This window comes from Taeniopygia guttata, chromosome 2 (assembly GCF_048771995.1).
Source record: "Taeniopygia guttata chromosome 2, bTaeGut7.mat, whole genome shotgun sequence".
Classification (NCBI taxonomy): Eukaryota; Metazoa; Chordata; class Aves; order Passeriformes; family Estrildidae; genus Taeniopygia; species Taeniopygia guttata.
Genome location: NC_133026.1, coordinates 140,677,309 through 140,704,847, shown reverse-complemented (window position 1 = coordinate 140,704,847; position 27,539 = coordinate 140,677,309). Strand labels below are relative to the sequence as shown.

At 39.0% G+C, this 27,539-nt stretch overlaps 1 protein-coding gene across 1 annotated transcript in view; it reads right to left on the bottom strand.

Annotated features, from left to right (window-relative positions):
* Nucleotides 1-27,539, bottom strand: part of NSMCE2 (NSE2 (MMS21) homolog, SMC5-SMC6 complex SUMO ligase) — a 126,147-nt gene that overhangs the window by 98,470 nt on the left and 138 nt on the right. Inside the window, 4 exon segments of the mRNA XM_012572116.5 lie at nt 479-585; nt 23,747-23,894; nt 27,387-27,415; nt 27,418-27,537. Coding sequence (XP_012427570.5) covers nt 479-585; nt 23,747-23,894; nt 27,387-27,415; nt 27,418-27,537 — 404 coding nt within the window.

Genomic DNA, 27,539 nt, shown 5'->3' with positions numbered 1-27,539 from the left:
CCTGGGTCCGTCCTGGGTCCTGGGCAGAGCGGGGCCCCGGTTCATAGAGGAGCAATCCGCCAGCTCATCCTTTAGCAGCCGAGTCAGGTGGCAGGAGGGCAGTGGGAAGAAGGCTTTAAAGCATCGACTCTCTGCAGCCACAGCCTCCAGTTTGTTCCCGAAATCAACTGCCTCACTTCCATCTTCCCATCGCCTGAGAGCAGGGTGTCTTAACTACAGCGTCCTCAACCCTTCCCAGAGCATTGCCCATATTCCTAACGGTGCGGGTTTGGTGGGGAGAAGTTAAAAACTCTGCCACCCTGTCGGAAGCTGGGAAAAAAAGAGTTGCACTGGCAACTTCAGTATTTTATACCTGCCAAAGAGCTGTCTTTCCAAAAAATATAACATTGTTATATTGTTTAAATATAACATTTGTGTCCTTTAAAAGATAATATTTAAATAAGGGTATGTTTTCGTAGCTTAATAAGAGATATTTTACCTGATTTATGGTTTCTTCAAATGCTTTTATATAATGACTAAGTTTTCTGTCCATTGTAGCATATTCTAACATGACTTTTTCCATATTGTTAACTTCTTCTTCATCATCTGCAAAATAAAATATGTGGAACATGGGTGATCAATTGCATTATTTTCAGGCAGCATTTTTTCTTCACAAATATTTTATTTACAAGTATTCATGCCATGAATATCTAACACATTTGTAAGTCTCAGCAGGTGTTTTCAAGCTACTCAAACATATACTTTTTTTTCTCATTTTGCAACTGTAATCTTTGACATTTCTTGGGTAACTTGAACAAACAGCTTACTCAGAAAGACACTTCCCTGGTTTCATGTGAACAAGAGAGAGTATGTGTAATTTCATCTACCAACACCTAGTCATTAGGCAATCAGGATATATTCTGCAAAAGTTATATTTCATGACTCATCACATTGCCTCAGAAATAGGCAGAATAAACCTAAATGCCCTCTCATTACCGTATAGTACACAGATATAATTAGAGCTCTTATCCCCAGTAAATACAGCTACAGGAAAATCAAAACAAAGCTAGCATTTTATAACACAGGAAATAATGGAAGAATGGATAGCATTGGTGATTCAAGCAGTAAAATTCTAATTGCCAGGGAAAATCAATTAACACAGGTCACGTGATTAGTAATTCATATCTACTTTTATTCTCTTCTGCATTGCTCCTAATTCCACTCCTTTCATCTCTAACTACACCTCTGCTTTCCCGTTCTAACGTTGCTGTGCATCTGCTTAGGTAAGAACCCTCTGTTCTTATGAACAGCCACAACTGTACATTCCTGACACAGCTGCATGTACCACACCAGATGCTGCCAACTGCAGAAGGACAGCCAGCCACAAGCCCTGAATCCATGCAGGAAATCAGGAAGTGAGGAAACCTATGTTTCCACTTCTGCTACTCCCATTTATTCCTATCCTGCAGTTTCCAGGCATAGAGAAAGCAGCTGGAAGCAGCTAGACTCTGTGAAAGAGCCCCAAAGTCTGCCATGCAGCATTAGGGGGTTGTCATTTGATGGAGTACTCTTAAAGAGTACTTAAGTAGCCAATCTGTGCTGCTACTTTTAGGAAGAAAATTGTTATACTTTCAATTTACTTACTTACAGCTTTTCAAATTACTTTTTTCGGTGAAGAAAGGAAAATGTCTTCTGATCTGGCAAGCTGGCACATTGCTTAAGTTGCTAACTGTATTATTATGTTAGAACATAAAAACCTATCTCTGCAGAAAGTTGACACAATTGTATGTGGCCATCCGTTTGGGAGCAAAATCCCAAACGTATCACTCAGAGACAGACACATCACACCATATTGAAACAGTGATGGATCAAGGAAACAAAGGAAAAGTGCTAAGATATATTTACACAAAAGAAGTTACATAATAAGCTATGCTATTTTGTGAACGTGACAATTACAGTCGTGACATTTCCCTTAATTACATATAGGCTTGGTATGTATCCGTTTTTCATTAAGTAGATGAATGGATACTGCAGACAGAATATTGGCATTCCTGCAACTTTCTTCTGAATAATCAGCATTTCCCTCTCCCCTTTCCCTTCCCTCCCACCCAGTTTCCATGTCCTATCTGGTAACTATGATCACACTATTTTTCCTTCCTGCTAGGAAGCATATGAAATGCCTCCTTCAAGGCTGATACAAAGGACACTCCATGAATCACAGGAAAGGTTTGTGAAGCAAAAAACTGTCATTCTCCTCCCATGGCCAAAATTAATCATATTCAAAGAAACTACAGTGGCCTAAATATTTAAAATATCTTTTTTAGGGGAAAAGAAGTGCATTGTTAAATGCCAAGAGAGCTGTACAAATGCTGTCTTTCCTAACAGTATAAAAATAACTTCAGGTGAAGAGTAAGAATGTTGCATTCAACTTGAGAGATGTATTAAAATAAAGCTCAAAGAGGCAGAACGTATCTCAGCAAGAGGGACACTATCTCCAAATAAATCCTACTCTACATTCTTCCTGTACTGACCATTCCACCCATCCACCAGCCTGCTTTAAATCTCAACGCTGTCCACTGCTGTTTCCCTGATGCTGTTCCTTCACACGTTACACGCATCCTGGGAAATTGCTGAACGTGCCACTAGGACACAATCATACCCTGCCCTTGGACATACAGATAGATCTGAAGGACTGTGTACAGGTCAGTTGTTGTCCATACCCTATTTCTCCTCATTGACAGATACTACAATCCATTTTCTGTCTGAAGTTCAATCCATGGAGTGCTGAGAGCTAAGAGTAAATCTCCTATGTTGCTCCCAGCCACTTACCTCCTCATCTCTTAAACAAGATTTAAAAGAAAACTTACATTACAAGCTATTTTATTAGCCTTTTTAAAACTCTCATTGTGCTACAGTACACACAGAATAACCTGCTGTGCAAGGCTCCTCTGCTTCCCCTCCCCTGAAGTGCCAAGAGCATTTCTGACCGTCCCTAGCAGGAAGCAGATGAAGGGCAGAGCTTGGGTGCACATGATAATAAACTGTGGATGACTGTATGGGGATGTAAAGTTTTACAGCTCACAAAGGCAGGAATCCCAGCACCTTTCTTTACAATAGACTCCACCTTAGGCTAATCAGAACACACCAGCTGACCTGATCTTACTAAGAAACAAAAAAATTAGAGAAGACTTTTCTCTCCTCAACACCATCCCACAACTCCTCACAAATCCCACCAACCGCTGGTTTAGCAGCACTACAGTATCAAAATAATTAAAATGTAATAATTACATCAGGCTTTTGAAATATTCAAAAGGCATTGTTTGTTATTCACTCTGCAAGCCCTGCTGCTGCTTTTGTTCCAAATGTGAGGGTGACAGTGGAGATCCGTGGTAAAGAGATTGAAGGCACTGACTCTTTTCCAGCAGACCATGAGCTGACTGCTGAATACCCTCCAGCCCGACTCCAGCTACAAAGCCAGACAACTCTCCAAAGTACTCAAACGTTGCACTCTGTAGACCAACAACCTAGCTTAACACAAAAATCAAACACTTTGCAAGTGCTGGATGACTGCCTTTCTATTATCTAATCAAAAGTAATTCTAATCTTATTTCTAATTCATATCTAAGGAATGCATTCCAAACTGTCTGCATATGCTTTTAGCTACTGCCACAAAATACCACTGAAGTGCATAGTGTAGTCTCCTTGTTATCTAGGCTAAATATGTCGAGTTTAGTAAGCATTTCTTCACAAGGCATTTCCCTCACCACTGAGAGATTAAACATTTTGCAATATTGCATTTTTACTCACAAAAAGCCCAGTTCAAGGCCATAATTTCATTTTCAAAGGCCCATGTGCATCATGTTAAAATTAGCTGGCTGAATATGCAGTTTGCAGTTATGAATTCCAGCTTATACGACTTTATGATCTCTTATTATAATGGAAACAGGGATATTATTCTGAAAAGTCTCTCTAAATATTAAAGAACAAAACTACATAAAGTGACTAGCAAGGGTTCAATTTCTCACTTCTGATCAGACCAGTCATGATCAGGTGCCTTCATGCTGATTTAAACTATAATCAGTCAGGACTAAGTTATGTATCATGAACCCACAGTGTTAAAAGAGAAGTCGCAACAGCAGAGTCCAGTCAGCACTGATTTAATACATACTATAGTAACAGTCATCCAAAATTTACCCAGAACTTGCATTTCCTAACAACTGAGTTCACATTTACTTTAGTTTCCTGTATACATCCACAAGTTAGCAGAATTTCTAAAGATTTTTCACAACTACCTCTTTCTGTGCAAAAGTTACCACATCAGTATTTGTTATTCAGGGCATTACAGCTGTCCTGCAGCCAGTACACACCAATCTAAATAAACATTCACTTCCACTGCAGACAATCTTAAACACAAAATGGCCTGGAATACCAAACTTACAAATACAAATGTACTTAAAATGAATGCTTAAGCAGAGACAATGTGGATTAAGATGAATAGATACATACTTTCATATCTTTATAATATTGGCTAACATTTAAAGAAAGCAGGACATGTCAGTTCTACCTTTGGCACTACATATTAGTTTATTTTGAAATTCAAGGCCACACTCTGATCTTCCCATGATTCAAGGCAGAAGAGGAATGGTATACCATTGCCTGGAAATTTTGACTGTAGATTTCAGACTTTGAAACACTCGTAACACAAACACCCATCACTTGAGCCATTAGCAATAGTGGTAGTAGGCAGTTATCTTCATATGCCCCAGTAGCAGATAAAATACACACTTTGCCAGCAGGTTTCAAGTTACTGCTGACAGTGGAGGAACACAAGCTCTCTGACTCCCTGATTTAGTTCTATCTTTTGGAGGAAAAGATACAGTCTCAATTCAAGATAAAACTAAGTATTTTTGCTGACATTTTTAGTATCATTTACATTTAGATCATTTACAGATCTGAAAGTGTTAAGACTACCCTCTGCACCCCCAGTTCTGGTCTACTCAAAAGTGTTGATAATTCAAGTTGGCCAGTAGATCTTGAAAAAACTCTCAACCAACCCACACTCTTTAAGAACAGATTGGCAACATGCTTGGAGAAGACAGTAGTGATGCTCAGCAGTGAGAGGACACAAATCTGTGTAGGAGAGCACTGTCTCATCGCCCCCCTCTGTCTACATAGCAGTGAAGCTTGCCACAGCACTCCAGACTATACAGACCAGGAGGAATTTAAGCAGGAGGCTGATTACTTCTGCAGCACTGAGGATACAGGTCACTTTTTCTCCTGCATACATGGACAGCTCCTCAGAAAGCTTTCATCAAAGATTTCTTTGAAAATCTCGTTTCCTTGACCTGCAACATACTTTACGTATTAGGCTGCAGAAAGAGCAGCCTATAGAAAATTCTAAACAGAAATATAGAAAATTCTAAACTAAAAGAAATGAGAAGCCATAGAGAGGAACAGCAAAAAACTGGAGAAAATCAATTTCATCTCCTGAATGCAGATTTCTTCACATAGGGAAATAGCTGAAAGTAGAATGCCCAAAAAATCTACATGGAGCTGTCTGGACAGGGCACTAACCACTGCAATTCAAAAGAGAAGAAAAATGACTGCTGATAAGAGGAGCAACAACCATACAGGGAATGGCAATTGGTGGAGTTAAGGGGAATGTGGGGTAGTAATTGCAATATTTCCCTCCATGCAACATTCAGAAGCTACTTACTGCTGAAGTAAGTCATAATGAAATCTCCAACTTGTCAGGAAATGCCTTAACTATGCTTTAGCACATTTGAAGCCATATTTCCCTCACTGTCCCCTAACAAAGCCACTCTTTCTGCATAGAAAGCTTTCACACACACAGAGTTAGAGACCGAGCATGCATGATTTTAGAGACCAATACTTACACCTAGATACCAGACTCACAAAATTAAATTATATGAGTGACAGAAAAAGAAACCTATGCCAGATGGGTGGGCTGGCTTGAGCAGGGGATTGGGCAAGATGATCTCCAGAGGTCCCTTCCAACCTCAGCCGTTCTGGGTTTCTATCACATTCTTCAGTATTTGACAACATCGTCTCTAAGCCATTTTTCTGAAACATGGTCTAAGTGAGTTCAAGTCCTCTCAAGGAAAGAAGGAAGAGGAATGTGAATTTCCAGTATTCTACCAAAGAAAAAATCTAAGTAGGAGGAGCAAAATTGAGAGGAGAGTGTGAGGCAGGAATAGCAGTACTTGTAAAGGAAAGGCCAGCACAGAAAATAAGAACACGGGTAACACCAGAACTATCACTTGTGATTTTTAAAGTTTCATCTTATTTTCTATTCGGCTTCTGTTAAGAAACTGCAAATTAAACTGCAATACTTGAATTTAGGTCAAGCATTTTCCCATTCCTGAATAAAGTCTTCTGAGGTTGTATTTTAGAAATGAAAGGGCTGTGTTTTTCAGTCTGGATTTAAACATTTGCTTTATGCACCAAGTAATGGGGGAAAAAAATCTTCAATTATGGATTTCTCTCTGCTTAGGTTTTTTTTTTTTTGTTTGTTTGTTTTGTTTTTTAAAAGTCAGTTGAGCCAAGAGTGTGTCTGTTAGATTACAAACTATGCCTGACAAAAAAGTCCTTGTCTCGTATTACAAACCATTTCCCTGTAGGCTATGATTGTTTGAAATAGGAACAGTCAGTGGCCCAGGAGACTCCTACCAATCCCATGGAAAAGAAACCCAAGTACACTACATTGTAGAGAACCAGAATTTCAATAGAAACAAACCATGCATGGTCTGAACACCCACCTTGAAACATCTCAATTGCTGAGTGCCCAATTTGAAACATCTCAGGGGGCCAGTATTTCCAGTGAGTGGGTGTTGCACACATTCTGAAAGCAGCCATTTCAGAGAGGGCACAGGGAAACTGAAGCACTTGGCATTACTAACCACTTTTGAAATTAACTGTATTATTCTATAATAATCACAACACTTTTCCTCAACCTTAAACTCCCTTAAACTCCATCACCAGCAGAACAAGGCCAACAGTGCTTTTGAAAGCAACTTCCTTACAGTACTTTTTTTTCCTCCAGACAACCAGGGGAAGGCTAAAAAAGCTATAAAGATCCCAGTTTAGACATGAGAGCAGCAGCAATGATCTATCTGATCAGGTATATCAACCATGGTACCCATACAGACTGCAACGTAAAGAATGGCATCATCTCCGAACACCAAATGACACTATGCTGAGCTAATGAAATAAACGGGGCTCTTACACAGATTTTGATGTAGCAAAACACTCCAATATGTGCTAACATGCTTTTCTGTATAAAATCCAAATCAAAATATAATTCAACACAAATAGAGATGGTTTAATTTAGGCTGAGACACACAAGTAATACAAAGACACAAACTAAACTCTCAGAGAAGTAAACATCTGCTATGAAACAGAAAAATAGTTTTATAGATGTCTACATATTTTTTGCTATTGTAAGCTCTATACTTGATGCCACATGCATGAAGGCAGGTAGTATGCACACAATTTTCCCAAACAAAAATGGCATTTTGCTTGACTAAACACTAAGGCTTGTACAATACCCAGACTATTTCCCTCCCTTCTGACAAGACATCAGCACCTGACCAGCATCTCTTTTCTCCTTACTAAATTCCAAGGTCATGGTAAGGTTAATCTTTATTTTACCAATAAATGCCTACTTCATTTTGCAGAAAGACCAATTTAAAGTTATCCAAGACAATATACCTAGTAAGTAAGAAGCACTGAAAGGAGTATAAAGCATTTACAGGATGCAATAGTTTTCAGAAGCAACTCAAGCTCTGCACTATCATAATTCTACACCAGTCTCCTGGCATTACTGTGACATGCACCCAGAATTACAGTTCTCTCTTCAGCAAATGACTAAATCAGCATTCCTCAACACTAGCACAATACAAGCCCAAGAAGAACAGAAACACAAGTAATGCTGACAGACAAGCAGCAAGAAAACTCCAAGGCTGAGGTTCACATACATTTTCTTTGGCGATAAAGTGAGTTTCACAGGTCATTTCCCCAGGCACTCATCCCTCATGTTGCTCTTCTGTTCCTTATCTGCTGCCCATCAGCCAGGATAATATAGTCTTTCATAGGGTAATACTATGAATTGGATTAATTAAACAATTCAAGCTAAAAATAGCAATTTGTCCTCCAACCTAAATCAACTTGTTGGCCAAGAAGGTGGTAAAGGAACCACACCTGTGTAAATAAAAATAAAGTAAATAAAAACACACCTCCCCTGTGTTTTTCTAAATATATATATATATATTTACATATAGAAAATACATACTTAAAAATACACAGACACTCACATATCAGTCTCATCCCAGTGGATTTTTACAGGTGATGAAATTAAGGCTGAAAACAACATTTACAACTAACTTTAATGGGAAAGAATTGTCCTATGACTAATAAAATGTTTCTTGCCTCTGGAAGCATGGACATGTCTGCACCACACAATAGAGCCTGGTTCAGTGCCCCAAGCTGCTGCTGAGCTTGCCTTCTTCAGAACAAGAGATGTGAGGGCTGGGAATATTTAAAAATAAGAGGTTTAGTGCTGTCCTTCTTCTACCCAATTTGTCCTCTCAGAACTTGTTAAGGTAACACTGGAATTTGGGAAAATTTTTCTTGAAATATTTTCCCTTAAAAGGAACAGCAAAATATTTGTTAAGGCCTTGTAATTGCTATTATCTCTCAGAATACTTTGTAAAACCAGTATTTAAAATGAAGAATTTAATTTCAAGACTTTTAATGGGTCTTTACTGTTCTACAAAAGACTCATAGGCTGCTTTCTGTATGATTTCCCCCGGAAAGGAATATCAGCAAAATATTTTTTTTTATTATTCCAAAAAGTTCAAGTCCTGATTTCTAACTTGTTAGATCTTTTTTAAGCACAATTTCTTCTGTATTACTCAAGATCTCTACTGGCATATTATGAATTCTACAGAGATAATCCATGCAGTTTTTATTTACAAGTCAGCTGTATTAATGCTCTCTCTTGCCAAAACCCAATTCTTCTCATATTTTAAATTGCACTGACAGGTGAAAAACAAATATTTTAGTGTGAAGTGCAAGTCTGTCTCTAATAAAAGGTATGATTGTTATGAGCCAGCAGTAAATAATACCACTAGGTTTTTCTCAAGAAAAACCTTGCTTCTGTAAATGAACCAATTATATTTCTCATCTTAGAGAAGCTCATTCAAGGAACACCTTCATTAAAGTAAATGTGGTAATTACTTAGAGTTTCCTCCATTTAAGGGAAACAGGAAATGTGTTGGAAAGACTTTTCAGAGAAAAAAATCAGTAAGATAGGAAAACAAACCCTTTTCACCCAAGGCCTTCAAAATTCTCAGAAGCATTACTTCTCTGTCCCAAAGTGGAGGCAGCCTAGCTCAGAGCTAATAAGCCCTCATCAGAGCTTATTTAATCACTGTAATGTTTCAGTAAATGTAGCTGTCTTGGCACTGGGCTTAAGCCGCCATAGTTTCTGAGTCTGGTGCAGCTACATGTGAGCTGAAATGCAATTGCAGGGACCAGACGTGTGGCACTACAGGAAACAGGAGGCACATGGTGACATGGTGCCTCAGCAGCGTGCTGGCCGGACACGGCGCCGTGACCAACGACAGAGCACAGCACAGTCACCTCCCGAAGCGGCCGAGGGCTGTATCGGGCACAGGCCTCGCCCTCAGACCCTCACTGCCCACGGGTCAGTCCTGCTGCTGTGCACAAAACGCTCAGCAATTCCCAGAGACCACCCAAGTGCCACCAGAGCTCAGGGACCTGCTCTCTGCAGCGCACTCTTACAGCCTGGGGTTCCCGGGCTCCATCCGACCCCACTGCCGTGGGTGTCCTGATAACGCTGGGCTGATAAGCACAATCTGTCCAGGTCCCTCAGGAAAGCTCCCAGCCACCGGCAATCTTAGCAAGCAGCTCAGCTCTTAAGTGAGATCAGCTCTTTGGTGAATTCAGCTCTTCAGTGATTTCAGCTCTTTGCTTGCTAAGTGCCTTGGCAGACGCAGGGATGAGAGAGGAGAAGGCTGTATGAGGTTCCATGTATTTATTGGCAGCTCCTGCGAAGGGTTTCAGTGACAGCTCTTCTGCCAAACTGGGCAGAGATGGGTGTTTGTATAGGGTACAGAGGTGTTGGAAATGGTCCAATAGTAAGGGTCAAGGCGAGTATGACCTATGGTCCTACAGAGAGATAAGGAGGGTCCGAGGGCGGAAGAGGGGCTTCTTTGGCCCAGCCATCGTGACTCGGCATTCCTTATCCTGGGCAAGTGACGCCCAGGGAGGCCTCGCAGGGCTCTGGCTGCTACAGCGCACGCAAAGCCCCACAAGCAGGCTGCAGGCTGCACGAGCCCTAGTCCAAGGGAAAGCAGCAGAACTCGTATCAAACAGGAAGGTAAAACCAAGACAATCCCCTCACTCCAAGACAATCCATCACTGTCTTATTTCAGCGTGGTTCAGTGGTCACAGCTACATTCACACGCACAAAAAACCCAAAGAATCCAAGCTAAGCTTCCACAACCAACTGCAACAGCTTCATGCAGGCACAAACGAACACTCATCAAGCACTTAAATGTTAACATTACCAACCCAAAATGAAACAGATGGGGGAGGAAAAATGCCAAAATATGTCTGGTTTTTCAATGCCCAGTATTTTGATTAGATGCTTAAAAACATTTTTTTTTTCTCTGAACCCACACAGCCTCCCAGTCTAAATTTTGATATTTCTGCTTCTACAGCCCTTGGCATTCCTGACTTCAGAATTTAGAGGAGGTTATGGGTAGCCCCAGACAGAGCATGGCTGCTCTTTTGCTAACCAGCTGGGGCATTGGCTGTGCTGCAGCTGAGCAGCAAGCTCAGGGTAGGAAAACAATCCAGTTTTACAGGCAGCTTTGGAAACAATTCTGGCTGGCAGCAACTCCACATTTTGCACCACTGTGAACAAAGCAGTGAAGACTCTTAAAACAGAGCTGACAGTGGTTCATACACATAAATGAATAAACAAAAGACAATTCACATTCATAATATACAGTTGACAATAGAAAGGTTGATGTTTTAAAATCAGAAACACTGCTATGTAAGATTCTCAGAAATGTGAAGGTTAGTTGAAATTGATGTAAGTATCATCTCCAAAGTTAATTTTTGCAAATGCAGATATTTCCATGTGCTTTGGATATTTTCCAGTTTTTGCTGGAGAGAACTGACTAACAGAAAACAATTAAGGTTAAACGAAAGGACCCTAGAAAACCAATGTCTCATGTAAGCAAAGGTCAGGTGATGTTCCCCAAAAAAACATCCAATTCAGCATGAATCACATATTGATGTGGCACTTGAAGTGCTAACCATGCCACAGTACTTAAGCTAGTGCTTTCAGAGCCCTTAATCTTCAAAAGGACCAAAAAAACACCCAAAACCCCAACACAAAAAAAACCCTAACCCACATAACCCTCTTACACAGACAAGGCAAAGGCAAAGACTGCACACAAACTTTAAGTGTAATGAAAACCAGCATTTCTTTCTGCCTCTAGCAGGCTTCCTTTGCATAAAACTTCTTCTGTGAATTGGCAGATCTCCTCTTTTTGGCATTAATTGCTGGTATGTGGTATTCATTCTGCTGCTTGAATGCTGTGACAGAGCTAAATCTTTCCATTGCTGAAATTTCATTTCCCACAAAATTCATACAAAAAAATTCTCATATTACAAGGAGCTGCTACTTTCTTATCATGTGGCAAATGCATATCTCTGTGCAAAAAAAAAAAAAAAAGCAATGCAAGCCTGTATTGCCTACATCTCTCATACACACACAAATATTTATGATTTTGAGAGGAAACAGGAATTGTTTGATGGCTTACAGTACACCACAGATGATGGTGTATCAGCATGTCTTTTATATAATGCTGTTATCTTTGTCCATAGTAGGAAAGAAGGAGCTTTGAGGGGCCTCATGGCTTCTCAAAGAGTAGTTTTGAAAAAAACAGGAATATAAATTGAAACTGAATGTGGAAATATTCTGTAAGATAAGAAGTAAAAGGTTGCCTCTGTTTTAACTTACACAGAACTGGTAAACTATGACATAGCTATTAGTCATTGTGTTATTAAAATAAATTAAATTCAGAACCATAGGACTATGCTTGAGATTTGTGGGTCTAATATGCACTAGTTGAGAGAATTTTATCTCCTTTATATTGATATGTTTTTGAAATTTGTTCCATTTAAAATCTGTTTTTCTATAAAAGTGATCATGTACAAGATTGTACATGAAACTATATTCAGTGGTGAAGCCTTGATTACCTTGAGACATCAGACCAGACTACACACCTCTAACAAAGCATGGATAAAATCTAAAAATACAAAGAAAATATGGAATTTGAATGAGTTATGGCATACCTAATTCTCTCAAAAACAGCTGTGAATTAGATCCACACCCACGAGTAATAAACTTCAAAAAATGAAGTCTTGTGAAAATGTCACATTAATCTACCCATGCAGTAAATGTCTACTCACCCACTACTTACTAAGATGATTAGCAAGGAAATCACAAGTTAAACTTTATTCATCTGAAGAAAAATAGGAAAGAGGTTGCAAGGTTGATTTAACTCAGAAGATATTATTGTCACTTGACATTTACATGCAATGTATAATTCCATTCCCACTTACAGTCTGGGGAAAGCCTGTTAAAATTACTTCCTTAATGTGTGAACACTTCTTTGAATTGTGTTCTCTTCATCTGCCATCTTCTCCTTAAGCCAACTGCCTCCTTTTGTTAAGTCTTTTTTAATAGGAAAGTTCATTACATGTAATTTAGGGAGCAGTTTGAGATTGTCACCTTCAATTGAGTGCTGAAGATGCACATTTCAGAGCACTCTATAGTATCTGTTGATAATGTCAAAAAGGCAAAAGGGTCACACAAACATATGCTGAACAGCTCTAGCATGGGACTAATTGGAATTACCACATCTGTCTTCTCATTTTCACCCACGTGGAGCAGTCCTCCTTCCATTTATATGCCAGACTACTCTTTGCCATTGTAAAAGCTAACACCTTTGGGGCAACTACAGAAGTTGCTTACATGGAAACACTATGAGGAAGGCATTCAAATAACTTTTGTCATCTAGAGACTGATCAGTATACTGTCCTGCTTAAGCCTGTTGATGTGGCTTTCTTATTTCTGACTTTTCCTTGTCCTTCATTACACATTTCTTTACCCCTTACTCCTCTTGCCTTCTATTCCTTCTCAACCAGTTCCCCTATTCCCACTTTTTTTTTTCCTGAGCACTTGCTAACCAGTTTTTGATTTTTTCTCTATGTCCAAGTGCTCTCTCCCTAGTGATCACAATATTTGGAGGACACCTCTCACTCTCTCACATCCTTTTATGTAATAGCAGCTCCAACACTCACAGCTGTTGGTTTTCTTTTATTGGCATAAAGGTCCATTAGCAAGAAAAAAAAAAAACCCAAACTGAAACAATAAGAAAAAGGGCATAAGTTGCCCAGTCATTAGAGGTAACTGCACTGTTTGGGAACTCACCTAACATAAACACTGCCTGAGGGTGCCTGGGCAGCGTGAGTGCCAGCAGTTACTTGGTTACTACGTGCTCTACACATGAGGTTGTGCTGTATGATGCTCATCAGTAATATCAGACCCTCTTCAATGCCTAAGAGAAGTACAGAGATTGTTCTGGTTTTTAGATTTTCTTAAGAAGGGGCTGACTGTATGCTGACAATTTGGCAGATGCATCCCTACCTTTAATGGCACATAATGTATAATTCAGGCAAAGACTCTAAGCAAACAAGAATAAGACTAAATCCTGCTAGCTACATTGTCCTTCAATAAGCTCTCTCAGTATTTCAAAGAAAGAACAACACAAATTACTCATGCCTGGAAAGTGGGTCTTACACCAGGACTGACTAAAGCAGGTCAACTTGTGAAGTTGAAGATGCTTAAGGTGACTTGTTCATGATCTACCACTAACATCTTGAAGATTTCTGAACATATTGGGCTCTTTGATTATCAGATAGAAATATAAGATCCAGTCCCTGAAAACTGCAACAAAAAAGAAAATACAAGGTTGAACTGTTTATTCAGAGATAGGAAGGATTCTTCTGTTGATCTCTTGCTGAACTGTGCATTTCACTGTAAATTTTCTTTCTGTAAGCAGTTCTAGTAGCACATTTTTTGAAATCAGTGTAAAATTTTCTCTCTTCACATACTATTATTCCACTAATGAACACCAGACTACCCTCCTGTAGACACAGTTGTGTCTCACTCATAAACTTCATCTAAGTACAAATCTTCACTTAGTGCCCTGTGTGTATTTTAGTGGCTCAAACCATTTCATATCACCTATAATTGTGGGATCACACCTACAGTTGTGACACTTCCTATTTGTCAATTCACCAAAAGGCAAGGATGGTATCTTTGCTGATCTGTTGTTTTCTGCTACCTTTTATTTCCCCTGTACACATATTTTTCCTGGCTATCTACCTATCTCCTACTTTTTCCAATCACCTACTACCATTACAGACCATTCACATTTTTAGACTCTTGTAATATAATTTCCCCAGGCACAGATGACATAAGCAAAACCAGAAGTGAATATCTACACAGGAGTTTGAGATATTCATACATCTTCACAAAAAATTCCTGACACCTTTTTTTTATAGAAGGAAAACTCATGTTTTGTGAACTCCAATGACTTCCTCAAGGCCACAGTGTGATGCCAGTTTGAAAGCTCAGTTAGTCCCAGCCTTGAGGACTCAGAAAATTTAGACTCTAGAGTACCTCAGTTATTTTATCTCATTCATGTCATGCTATTATGTGTTCCTTGTTCTTCTTCAAAGAAAATGATAAAAAAATGAGAAGGGAAACAAAATAATTATGAAAATTATAATTAAAGTATTTTAAAGTTCTAATTCAGACCACCAACCCCTGCCTATCCTCTAAAGGATGACATTTGTTATAGTGTCAGTAAAGAACACAAAAGTCTTACATGCAATTCTAATTGAAAAAGCAAACACCTCCCTTTAAATTCCTGGAATTTAATCAGTACATATTCATTCTTCACTGGAGCATCAGTGTGCTATATAACATTGGTATAAATTTCATAAAACATGACATAAAACCTGGATTTGAGTCAGAGGGGTTTTTTTTTTAACTGAAAGTATTAAAAACCTCTAGTTATTAATTCTATGTTTACTTACACCAAAAAGTTATATGAGTATCAAAAAACACCAAGGTAAAAACTAGTAACAAGGTCTTGAATTCTTGAAGAGACGAACAAAGAGACAGGAAAAGAAAGAATTTTGAAAAGTGTCCTGTGTCTGTTTGTAGGAATCTGGATGAAGTTTCAGAATGATCTCATCTACGTAAGGGCTTCTTTCATGTTTTGATCGAACACTAAGAACATGTCAGCACAATGCTCACTTTTTACCCAGATAATTTTTTTCCCAGTGGAAAGAATCAAGAAAAGAAATACAATTGCTTTATATTCCTAATCTTTCTGAATGCTGCCAACTCCAATTTTTTTTCTACTTCCGTGGGTTCCTCCTCCTTCCCTATTTTTATGCACATAATTAGGCCACTGAAAGCTAAATTCCAATCTACTTAAATTGATAAAAATTAAAGTCTTCAGAGTGGGTTCTTCAAAGCCCACACTACTTTCTATATATACCGTATGTCTACATTTAAGCACGAGTTAGTAGTATTATTTTCTTATCATCATATTTCTGCCACATTTCTGTAGCAGAAATATGATGATAAGAAAATGACTGATTTATATACTACAGAGAATATTTTCATACAGTAAATTACCCAGATAAAATATTCCTCTTTGGCTTTTGTTCAAAAAGGCTGATTTATCTTTGTGCTAAAGAGCCCACACAGGACCTCTGCAGTACTTCATAGTATTTCTAAGCTGCAACAGACCATCAGCATCATTCTGCTCTGATCTCATGCATAGCAGAGGCCAATGAACCTCACCCAGCAATTTCAAGCATATAACTCACAGCTGTAAGCGCACTCATTCTCTCAAGGTTAACATCACTAGTGCACAGAGGGTCTCCAAAAAGGTCTGTACAGCATTTAAATCCCACTTACGATCTATTTTGAAGACTACTGAGATTTTATGAGGTCTAGGACAGAGAAATTTATAGTAACTATGGGTACATGAGGTAACCCACCAGGTGACTGCAAATCTCTCTGACTCACAATGACCTCTGGAGGAGAAAACTACCCACAGCCTTAGAAAAATACATAGGAAAATAGAATCAATATTCACACATACATATGCATGTATTTGACATTAGGCACTATGTAAATACCACCTACCAAAATCTGTGAAATAAAACTGTGCAGTTTTCATCTAAGCACTTGTAAGAGTTCTGACAAAACCCACAACTGTCCAGCTCTGACCTTCTGCTCAGGTGCATGCTGTCAGTACATTTCCATGAGAACACACTAAGGACAATTATTCTGTCCGGTTATTCAGCTAAGCTTTAAATCAAGCCTGGATATCACTCTGAATGATACTCTCTAGATCAACCACAACATAGCTGCTTCATGCAAGAATAAATGTATAAAATGCAATTATCTGTATTGATCTGATAATACAAACTCTCTTTTTATTCATCTGAACCCTCCATTTATATTTTATTGTCACTAAATGCAAAAGTATGCACCAACACTTCTAAATCCGTTCTAGGAGAGAATTCCAGAGTGCCACAGTAGGTTAAGCAAAAAACAAAGCCTCTGCTGCCACCTAAAGGGTTTCTCTGTCCTTGGAACTGCTGAAGTTGAGGAACAAAAATACTGGGATGCACCCAGCTTAATGAGCACCCAAACTGAAAAAGAGCTATCAGAACAAAAGCATGCTGCTTAAGACAATAATACAGCTGCTTAATATAGCTTATTACAGCTTAATATAGCTGCTTTCCCCTCACTGCACTGCTCTTCTTGCAGTCAAAATTACAGCTAGGAAATAGTAACAACACTACATATTTGTTTCTTCCCACTTTGTAAGATTACAGACTACAATCAGAGTGGGTTTGGATAAATATAAAAGAACAAAAAATGTTCATTACAAGTCATATTTTTCCAGATTTTGAAACAAGGCACATTTCCAAATTCTCCTTTTTTGGACTGCTTCTGTGAAGAATAGCTTCCAGAACCAACCAGTATGTTCCAGCAATGGGCTTATCAGTGATGGATGTAAGCATTGCAAGTAAAGAGAGGTAGGAAAAAAAATTAATCCAACTCTCTCTTCTCAAAATTTTTATATTGACCGCAGAGCATAGTGCAAAAAATGTAACTTTTTTGTTTCCAGAAAAGCTGTTCACAAGAACTCAACAAGTCTTTCTTGTTTCAAAGAATAAAATTACTTGAAGAAGAAATACTCCAAGTGTAACACCACGTACTTTAAAAAAACATATCTTTCTCACTGTTAGTTGAAAGGTTAAGTATCTGTAAAACAATACAAGAAGCACAGCACAATAAAAGCATAAGTCAATATTAAAAGCACAACTTCCCTAAAATGATTAATCTTAAGCAAGGGATTTGAAGGAAAGTAAAATTAGTATTTTTGGGAAAGGAATATGGAACATTTTATTTCCCATACCACAAAATACAAGCTTACTTTGGACAACAGGAAAAGAACTTCCCAAAGAAAGACGTAATTTTGGTGTCTACACAGAGTTTGTGCACGTCACCAATCAACATCACAGACATTGGTGTAGCAACAAAGCAGATCAGTGAACAAACAGCTTCTGGCAGAGGGAAAACTGGGGTTAGAATAAAACTTCCTCTGTGAACAGCATGGAATCATGAGGGAATTCTTGCAGCTTGACAGGAAGCATGTAGCAGAGTCTGACACAGAAGGATGAAATTCATGCATCATTGGCCTCTCTTCATTTTCTACCTCCTCATAACTAGAAAACATTTCTGTACAGCAAGTGTCAGTGAAAAATCATTTATCTCCAGGATCAGCTTTGACATTCTACACCTATATTCTCCAACAAGGAAACAGAAAATCTACATTTAAGTTCTCCAATAAGAAAGAACCTGTATTCCAACAGTGCATATAAAACTGTTTGCTACTTTCTTCTCATGAGCACCTTCCCAGCTATATGGACCTAAGAGTGAAAACCAAGGTTTGATTTCTCATTAACAGTCCCTGCAACAAGAGCACAGCTTTGACCATTACGAGGCCACTGTGAGGTGGGCGCTTAACCAAACCACCACTTGTATGTGATAGAAGGCAGGATGTGCAAGAAAACATCTTGGCATGGCTTATCTTCCTGGACAAGAACAGGGCAGCATGGCAAAATTTATCCTGCTTATTTCCTCAGTCAGGGGACCTTCATGCTCACATCTCTTACACAAGCAAGTCACAAAGTGTTATTCCAGCCTATTTGCTACAGCCTGTTCTCAGTACTTGTCCTTATATTTGGATTATTTTTATGAAGCACAATGATCTCTAACACCATGGAAACTAAGAGATCATACATATTTTAGAAGCACAGGTGTCAGCAGGTTGATTTCTGGATCTCAAAACAATTATATTGTAGTCATTTCATGCACAAGAACTTCATCAATGTCAAGATTCATGTTATGGTATGATATTGCAGGAATCCTGGATTTGAATTTCCAAGGAAAAATAAGCTAGGGAAAAAAAAGGAACAAAGAAAACAAATTAACCAAATTATTTGATATTCAAGCACAGCTGCAGAGTCCATTTTCATACTGGACTCTATACCATTCCAAGTAGAAGTTGTAGGTCAGTGACAGAGAAACTTGCATGGAAAGGGCCCCTCTCTCAGGGATGAACAAACTTATAATGTTCAAGTTTGACTGTTTTAGGCTGCTGCAATGTGTTTAGAAAGTTACTCCAAAAAATAGTGGCTATTCCATATAAACTCATCCAACTGTCTATCAAAAGGCTGGCAATAATTTCATAAAACAAGGCTAACTGCCATATCTGTATGCTCCACACTTTTTCCTATGTCAACAATCCTCAGCAATGTTTAAAGCTGTTCTTAAAACCATTCTAAGTGAGCAGTGATATAAGTCAAAGTAATGTGGGTAATCTCACAGGGTTAGAAGATCCTGCATTATCAACTACTGTTTAATTAGTACTGAACACACATGATGACACTGGATCTCAATCAACTGGAGATGAGAAAGCATTTGGAAAAGGAGGACATGGCACATATCAGATGCAATGCTGCACACATGAAGAAAAGTGCAGAGGCAGCCCTGGGACAGGGACACAGACAGATGGAGTAAGCAGACAGAATTGAGGTAAATTCTGCTGGCAGAAGAAGCAGGTTATGTAATGTAACCAGACAAGAAAGAAACCCAGAGCTGCAACTCTAGCTTAATCTGGGGAATGTGCCAAAGAATTGTATCACCAACATTTTTAAGACTCTTGGGCCCGTTCTGTACACAGTGGTGAGCAGAAAAGCCATTCAAAGGATGGTAAGAAAACAGGAGGAATTCTCAAGTAGATCCTGAGACTGCTACAGGAAGATCACTGCTATGTAATACAGATGGCAAACAGCCATGGGCAGCAGCTGACCATAACATTTTCATCAAGTTTTGAAGAAAAGGTAGCTCTTTTTCTTTCCTCAAGTAAGATTAGAATTCACCTGCAGTAACTGCTTCCCAAAACCAGCTATTCCACATTACATGGCCTCTACGCTTCACACTGGGAAAGTGATGTGTGGTTGAAAGAATGTCCCAGACATCAAGGAAAGATCTTGCTTTCTACAGAAAACACATTCAGCTAATTAGACAAAACCCTAAGTGTTCATTCTTTAAAATGCTTTTCAAAAGTTTAAAGCTAAGAAATGTTTATCTTGTCTGTAGTTAGTACACTCTCCAGACCTCCCAATTATTTCCCATTTGTACTGGACAATCCTCCCAGCTTGGACTCCAGCCCAGACAAAAGTAATGCCCCATCTAAAAAGCAGCTGTTGAACTGGAAGCCTGGAGATGACCATGAGTTAGATTTCTTCATTCAAATATGCACAGCTCTCCACACTTTACAATCCCATATTCTTGAGAAAGTTCTGCTGAAGAGTCACCTGAAATTGCCATCCTCAGCAAGCTAACCAAATTACATCCAAAAATTTTGAGTAAAGCTGCGAATGGATGTCTGTCATGGATACTACAGATTTGTCCTGGGCCAGCATATTCTTTCCATAATCAGCTCATCAGTCAACATCGAATTGCAGGTTTCACTAATTCCAAAAACAGAGAATAAAATTTATCATTCAAGTATTTGACATGGATGTCCATCAGTGCTTTCTAAGTCTACAGAACTACTCCAAGTAGGTAAGAAAAGACAGTTCAGCAACCAAGAGAAGTTGAATTAGCAGTGCAAACAGCTGTTCCCCTGTGTGCAGAGGTGTCAACACACGGCTCAAAGTTCAATACTCAGAGCATTACAATTCAGAGATGTTGCCAAACAAGTACTTGTGACAAGTGACTTTAATGAATTCTCTTTCTCCAATCACACTACCAAAGCTCAAAACCAGAATGAGACAAGATTTAGGAAGATGCAAATTATAGTAGAACTGAGAGGATTTTACTTGCATTATAACTGATTTTGAACAGTGTCATCTTCAAAATCTCAAATCCATTAGTTCTCCAATCCAGCAAAGGATATAAGCTTTAGGATATAAGTGCTTTAGCTTTAATATATTCAGACCCTAAGGCTGGTGGACCACTCACAAATATCAGTGTGTCCTCTCCTTCAGTATTTTACTAGCCTGGGCCACAGAATATCCAAGAGTATTTTGAGCATAGGCAGGACATACTGAAACCAAGTGTGCACAGTCTGTTTTTTTGCTTACATCATTTATTTATACAGTAACTTTTCAAAATGATTCTATACAACAACAGTGTTCTTTAAAGAAAAGAAAAATGCAACCATTAGACAATGTCAGTATCTAAAAGATAATCAGCAGAAAGACTAAGAAGGACAAAAGGTTTATCTTTCTGTTTCACTCATTAAATAAAATGAGCTTTCAAATTGGCTGTTTCACATTCAGTTTGCTGAAACTAACTTTCACCTTTAGATCCTTAAACCCTTCCAGGATCTTTTAAAATTCTGTCTCTTTGCCAGCACATGTTCATAACACCAAAGTTCAATGCTAAAAGTCATGAGGGTCTCAATTGACAGGGAGATCTTAATCAAGAATTTAACTTCATGGACATCAAGAAAACCCCTTAAAAGATAAAACGTTTTCATGATCAGATACATTAAAATTATTCTGCACACATTTAGCTATTATTAATAACAGCCTTATCAATAATAGTCTTATTTTTCTAGAGATTGTACAAGTTCATAAATGAGCAATGCCTGATCCAAATATTGAACACAAGTAATTTCTTTTCATAAACCTATACAGGAGTAGAACAAAATAAGCATTTAATAAATACATTTTACAGTAAATGTTTTCAGGATTTTGTATGTGGAGACTAGGAATTAAGAGAGGAACAACCACTCACTGAACTAACTTTTCTGTCTTTTCAGTTACCTTAAGAAGCAAATGTAATTTTTTCTCATGTACTATGCTGTGTACTTTACTACTGTTCACAAAAAACAGCATTGTCCATTATGAAAGACTAAAGAAACAAAATACACACACAGAAAAAGTGCTTGTGAACTAAAACAAACAGTTGCAGCAGAATTCCTTGCTTCTACAAAGCCTAGCAATGAAACCTGTCAGAAGCTAGACAGTAAAATTTTGCTAAGGTAATTAAAGCAAATTACAAATGAGACAGAAAGAAGAACACATAAATATATTATCTAACTCTGTCTCAAAATTAAATTCGTATTTTGCCTCAGAACATGAAGGCAAAGTAGGATAGATGAGCAACAGCTTTAGAAACAGAAATTGCCACATATGAGCTGGAGGTAAGAGCTGAACAGTCAAGTCCAGAAGATCAGATGATGCTAATTCTAAACCACCAAGAGTTTACCAAAGCATGCCATGCCACAGAAACCCGGAATCTTTCCTGATGGCATTCTTTAAGGGGAACAAGAACTTGAAGTCAAAGCAGAGTAGTCAGGAGAATGAATACCAAACCTTACAGAAGTGACAACTTTCACTATCTGTTCATTCCACGTAAATACATCTGCAAGGAAAGGTGTAGGAGTGAAGACAACTGTTGTAGGTAAAAATGTAATTTGAGAACACCAGACCAAAATTCTACAAAATCTGGAATACCTACAAATCCTACAAATCTGGAATACCTTCTCTGTAGTGCAATGGGATGTACTATGATAACAGATCATGCTTGATAATTCTCTAACCATGATTCAATAGGAAAGTTGCCTCTGCTAGAATATAATGTGCTATGGTCTAGGAAGGAGCTGTTTTCCAATCACATGATGTAATATAACTGTAACCCAGTATTTCATCTCCTCCTGTCCAGACAGAATGCAAAAAACAGTCCTTTTGGTTACTGAGTTAAATGAACAAAATAATTTCAAGATTTTAATTAAAGATTAATGTGTCAGAAGCAGGTAAATGAGGAAGAGACATTTCCTAGGAGTACAAGGCACAGACTTGCAGCTGCAGACCTGCACAGTTGAGCTTTTGTTGCCTTACACCCTTCCCAATAGGAATGCAACAGGGGCTTCTACCAAAAAGTGAAATAAAAAACTTTCAACTTTTGTATAAATAATTCACTTCTACAGTCCTGGGGATGAGAGAATTCAATACATTCAATGTATTTCTATGCAATGCTCATGACAAAGTAGAAGAGATGGTGACTGCTAAAGCAGAGGGGAATTGGAAGGGGTTACACAAGTTTTACGTCAAAGGGAATCCCCAGGTGACTGTTCAGACAAGCTTTCCATTTCCTCTTCCTGCTAGAAATGGCATTTCAATTGTCTCTGACAGCAGTATGGATAAAAAGGTGAAAGGAGAGAGAGCTATCACACTAGAAAATGAGAAAAACATTAATCTTGATTGTACGTAATCCTTCAGAAGATTCTTGCTCTTCACTCTCCACTCTTTATTAAAACTATCAGGGGTTTGGAGCTTTAAAGTTTTTATTTTTCCCTAGTGAAAACATTAACACAGATCTAAGATAAGGAAATGGGTCAGCTAATGTTTCTCTTTGAAAAGTAGCTTTGCAGTGCTCCTTTTATTGAAAGTGAAATAGTAATGACAAGACCTGACAGCTGACAGTAATCAGAGATTTAAAGTACCCCACTTTGGAAACGTCCAAATTGAAACAACCTAAAAAAAGCCTGATTTTCAGGAGAGACAGCATTTTAAAAAAACTGCATCTCCTAACAGGTGTCTCAAGCTTTGTATTCAACATATTCAGCATTATTTTAATATATTTTGCCCTGAATGTCAAATAAAACACACACAAAGAAGCAGTATGATACTGAAAACTCATTTTATTCAGCCACTTGAGGGGTCTTCTCTATCTCATTCAGCAATGTTAAAGTTTCTACAAAGCTGTAAGGTAACAATCATTAGGACACAAATAGTCTTGGATGTCAGAAAAGCAAGGACAACATTTGCCGGGTATTTACATTTTCACTGAATTTATCTTTGAAATGACATCTTTCATTTAAGTGAAATGATTGTAATGAAAACATCCTGGCCAAGCCAGAAGAGCTATAATAAAGATTGATATTAACAGTAATTAAGTCAAAATACATAGGGCTGGGACTCATCTGTCAGATTCAGGATGCAATACAAGAGAGAATATACTTACTGAAACTTTCCACAAGGTCAAGGGCAACCTGAGTAGTCACATCCATCCCAGACTTGATGAAGGACTGGCAGTTTTTCAAAGAAGAAAGAGCAGAATCAATTGCACTGAACGAGACTCTTGGACCATCTGACATCTTGAAATTGTTACTCTAGAAATAACAGAGAGAACAAATTAAAAGCAGTTTGTACACAAAGAATTTGGGAGAGAAAACGTAAGTTCTAATAGATAGCTAAAACATAAAGCACTGTCAACAGAATCACTGAAGTATTAGGGAGCAGGGATGAAAACTTAGCTCCCAAGATGTTGATAATTTCAGTGAAATTCATCACAGGTTTTCAATTCACCTCCTATTCAGTATTAAGCAAAACTGCACCACTAAAAGCAACTAACAATTTTCCTCAGCTCATTTCTATTGCTAAACCACAGTGAAGTTCAAACTCCACAATTATGTCTGCTTGAAAACTACTGCTCTATTTCAGATCCAAAAGAAGATCCAAAAAAGCCCACATGCCCAAAAACTTGTCTGGGCTATCTAGCCATATAATCAATTAGGATAGGAAGAAACACGATTCAATTTAGTTTCACCAGCAGTTGGCCCTTGGAAAAAATAATCTAACAAAGTGTCACTCTACTAAGAATGTACTTAAGAGTAAAACATCTAGCATCATTTCCAAATAAAAGCCCACCTTAAAAATGCTGCCTACTTCTGCCAAAGATGCTACAAACTTTTGGTACCCGTCTTCCATTAGCACAAAACAAAGCCACACAGGTACCATTGTTTATCTTCTTTACCACCCTTTGGATCTGCAATACACACTCACAGCCTACACCCTTGTGGGGATTAGTTGCTCTGTCATTAGTGGAACCTTCAAATATTTTTGCTTATACTGTGCCTATCCACACTGCTCACATCCATTGGTTTCTTCTCAAAAATCCCCAATTTCTGCTCTTCCTTCTTCATGCTTTTCCATAACCCACTCAGACATGTGGCTACCGTGAATAACATGAACCTGGTATGCAAAATTTTATACTTCAAGTTGCAGACTAGAAAAATGCTCAGCATCAGCTTTAGATACACCAAAAAAAAAAAAAAAAAGAAAAGAAAAATGGACACAGCAAAGCAGAACTCTTAGATAGACAGAAATACTGCATTTTTCCATGTAAAGAATAACTACTATGTCCAAGGAGTATATTGAGATGCCATTGGGGGAGATAAGAGAGCAGAATCCACAAACATAATTGGGGTATACCAGAAGGGGAAGAGTTGTTCTATCAATAACAGCCTTTAATAGGCTATAATCCAACAGCAATCCAGAAAATATGTTAATAGAAAGTACAGTGCTTTTCCCAATCTTTGTATACCTAAGGCTGTACCTCTCTCTACTGTTTTCCCTGAGACTCCAGAACTACACCTTGTGCTCCCTCTAACCTGAACATTGCCATATTCCTCACAATGCAGACTATGAGACTGAATACCTGCTGTCTCTTAATGTTTATTTCCAGTCATTTTCCTTTTTTCCATTTATAAAATGTGCTTGACCAGTCAATACTATCTTTTAGTACACCATCTTTAGGTCATGTGCTTCCAGCAACATTTTAACAACAGTTCAACCTCACCACAAATTGAACTTCTTAATTACATGGAAATTTTTCTTCCTCTCTATCCCCTTCTAAAGGTGCATCTTTCCACAGATGCAGCAGGCTTCAACAGCTCTTGTTATGTCAGCTCATGCTCTCCCTGACAGAAGACTGTGACTGCTGTCATTAGAGATCTTTAGAGGCTGTCAAACTGACAACAGAAGACAAGGGAAAGGTTCCTTATAGAACTCCCTGAAAGTAAAGAAAAAGGATGCTCTTGAAGATTTAATAACAAAATCCTTCAGCTAGTATATTATTTAACTTTTTTTTAAGGTACTTGTTTGCCATCTTAGCAAGACTGTTTGTATAGAACCTCCATGATCCAAACGCACACTATGGAATAGTCACATAAAATCATGTTAGCAGCTTTATCTTTCTGAGCCCATTTTGTGTATCAAAGTTAATAAGAGAGCCTAATTCCCCTCTTGAACTGGGTAAATATCACTGAGGAAGCCTGCTGTTCTTTTGGAAATTTCACAGATATGCACTGTGAAAGCGGGAATCTGAAAAAAAAAAATACAAACAACAGTGAAAAGTTAAAAAGGCTCCTTCATTCTCATGAGCAAATTACACAGGAGCAGAAGTTACTGGTTATGACATTAAATCATATCATTGCAGTGGCAGGTTCATCTCAATCTGTCTTTTGGAAAGTAACTTCTTTTAGATTAATTTTCCTTTTTTTTTTAATAAAAGGCTATTTTTCTTAGAAACTTGTTACAATCCTATAATACCCCAGCCTACTTGATGGGTTCAGAGGAAGGCATTGGGATATACCCGGGGCAGTGCATGGGAGAAACAACCAAATTACCAGGAGACTCAACAACAACTTTTATTTCCAAACTTTGAAACATTCAAGTAGAATAGGGTACTTGGCAAATTTTAAAACATCCAGACAAAAATAAAGTACTTCCCAAACTTAGCTCAGCGAACTTTAACTTCTCCAGACACAAAAAGACACTGGAAGTTTTCAGTCTGACTTACATATTTTGAGAAGTGTATGCTAGAAAACCAGAGAAAGAAAGAAAAAAAAAATGGGGAGAGAAAGGTAAATGGCCATCACCCCAGAATCCAGCATTGTCTCAGCAGCTTCTAAACCCCTGGCAGCAGAGCATGTCTGGCACACGTGTTGCTTTGCTTTTATCTTCTGTGTTTTGCCACTCCAGGGCTTACAGGTCCTGTTCCCCATCACTTCCCAGCTGGCTCTTTTGAGCCAGTCAACTGCTCCTCAAGTCTCCTACAGATCCCAAGGCAAAGATTTCACTCTTGAACTAAGTGAATTCCTCAGCTCAGTGGAGCTGTCCATTCTACCTTCCAAGGGAGGGGCACATTTCTCTATGGAACTGTTTTCACTGCAGTGTTTCTACCACACTCTTTTCGGCAGGAAGGTCTCCAGTGGGTGCATCAAAGCAGTTATCATGTGCAACACCCAGCCCCTTCCCTTCTGGAAAACACAACCAGCAAACTCCGTGCTGAATGGGAGACTAACGAGGACATTTTTTTTTCTTTCAGGAAGTGATGAAACGTCCAGACAGGATAAAGAACAATATAATCCTGCAGTTTCTATTCCGTTCGCTAATTTAAATATTTAAGGAAATTACCTAAACTTTCTATTCTCCAATATCTCAATTTGTACACTTATACAGTATTCTATAGAATTCTTCAATGACTACGAACCAGAGGTAAGAAATAAGTATCATTTGCTTCTGTAACAACAGCTCCACAGGTGACAAGTGCTCTCCGAGCAGCAGGATCAGTGTCCAGCCCGGGCACACTCGGCGATGAGCGCCCACAGGGAGACGACCGGGCCGGGGAGCAGAGCTCGCCGAGCCGGGCTCCGCGCTCCTGGGGCCTCCGGCCGCCTCACCCGGCCAGGGCAGGCCGGGCGGTCCCACACGGACACACGGCCCCGCACCCGTCCCGCCGCCGCCCCGGGAGCGCTGCCCTCGCCCGCGGAGGGACGGGGCCGGCGGGGACAGCCCCCCTCGCCAGCGGCGCTGCTCACCTCGTCCCCGCAGCCCGGCAGCGCCGCTGTCCCGGGGACGCCCCGCGCCTCCCTCCCCGCAGCAACCGCAGGCGGGCGGCAGCGCCGGGCACCGGGGCGGGCGGAACCGCCTCATCAGCCGGCGCCGTCATGTGATGCGAGGGCTCGGCACGT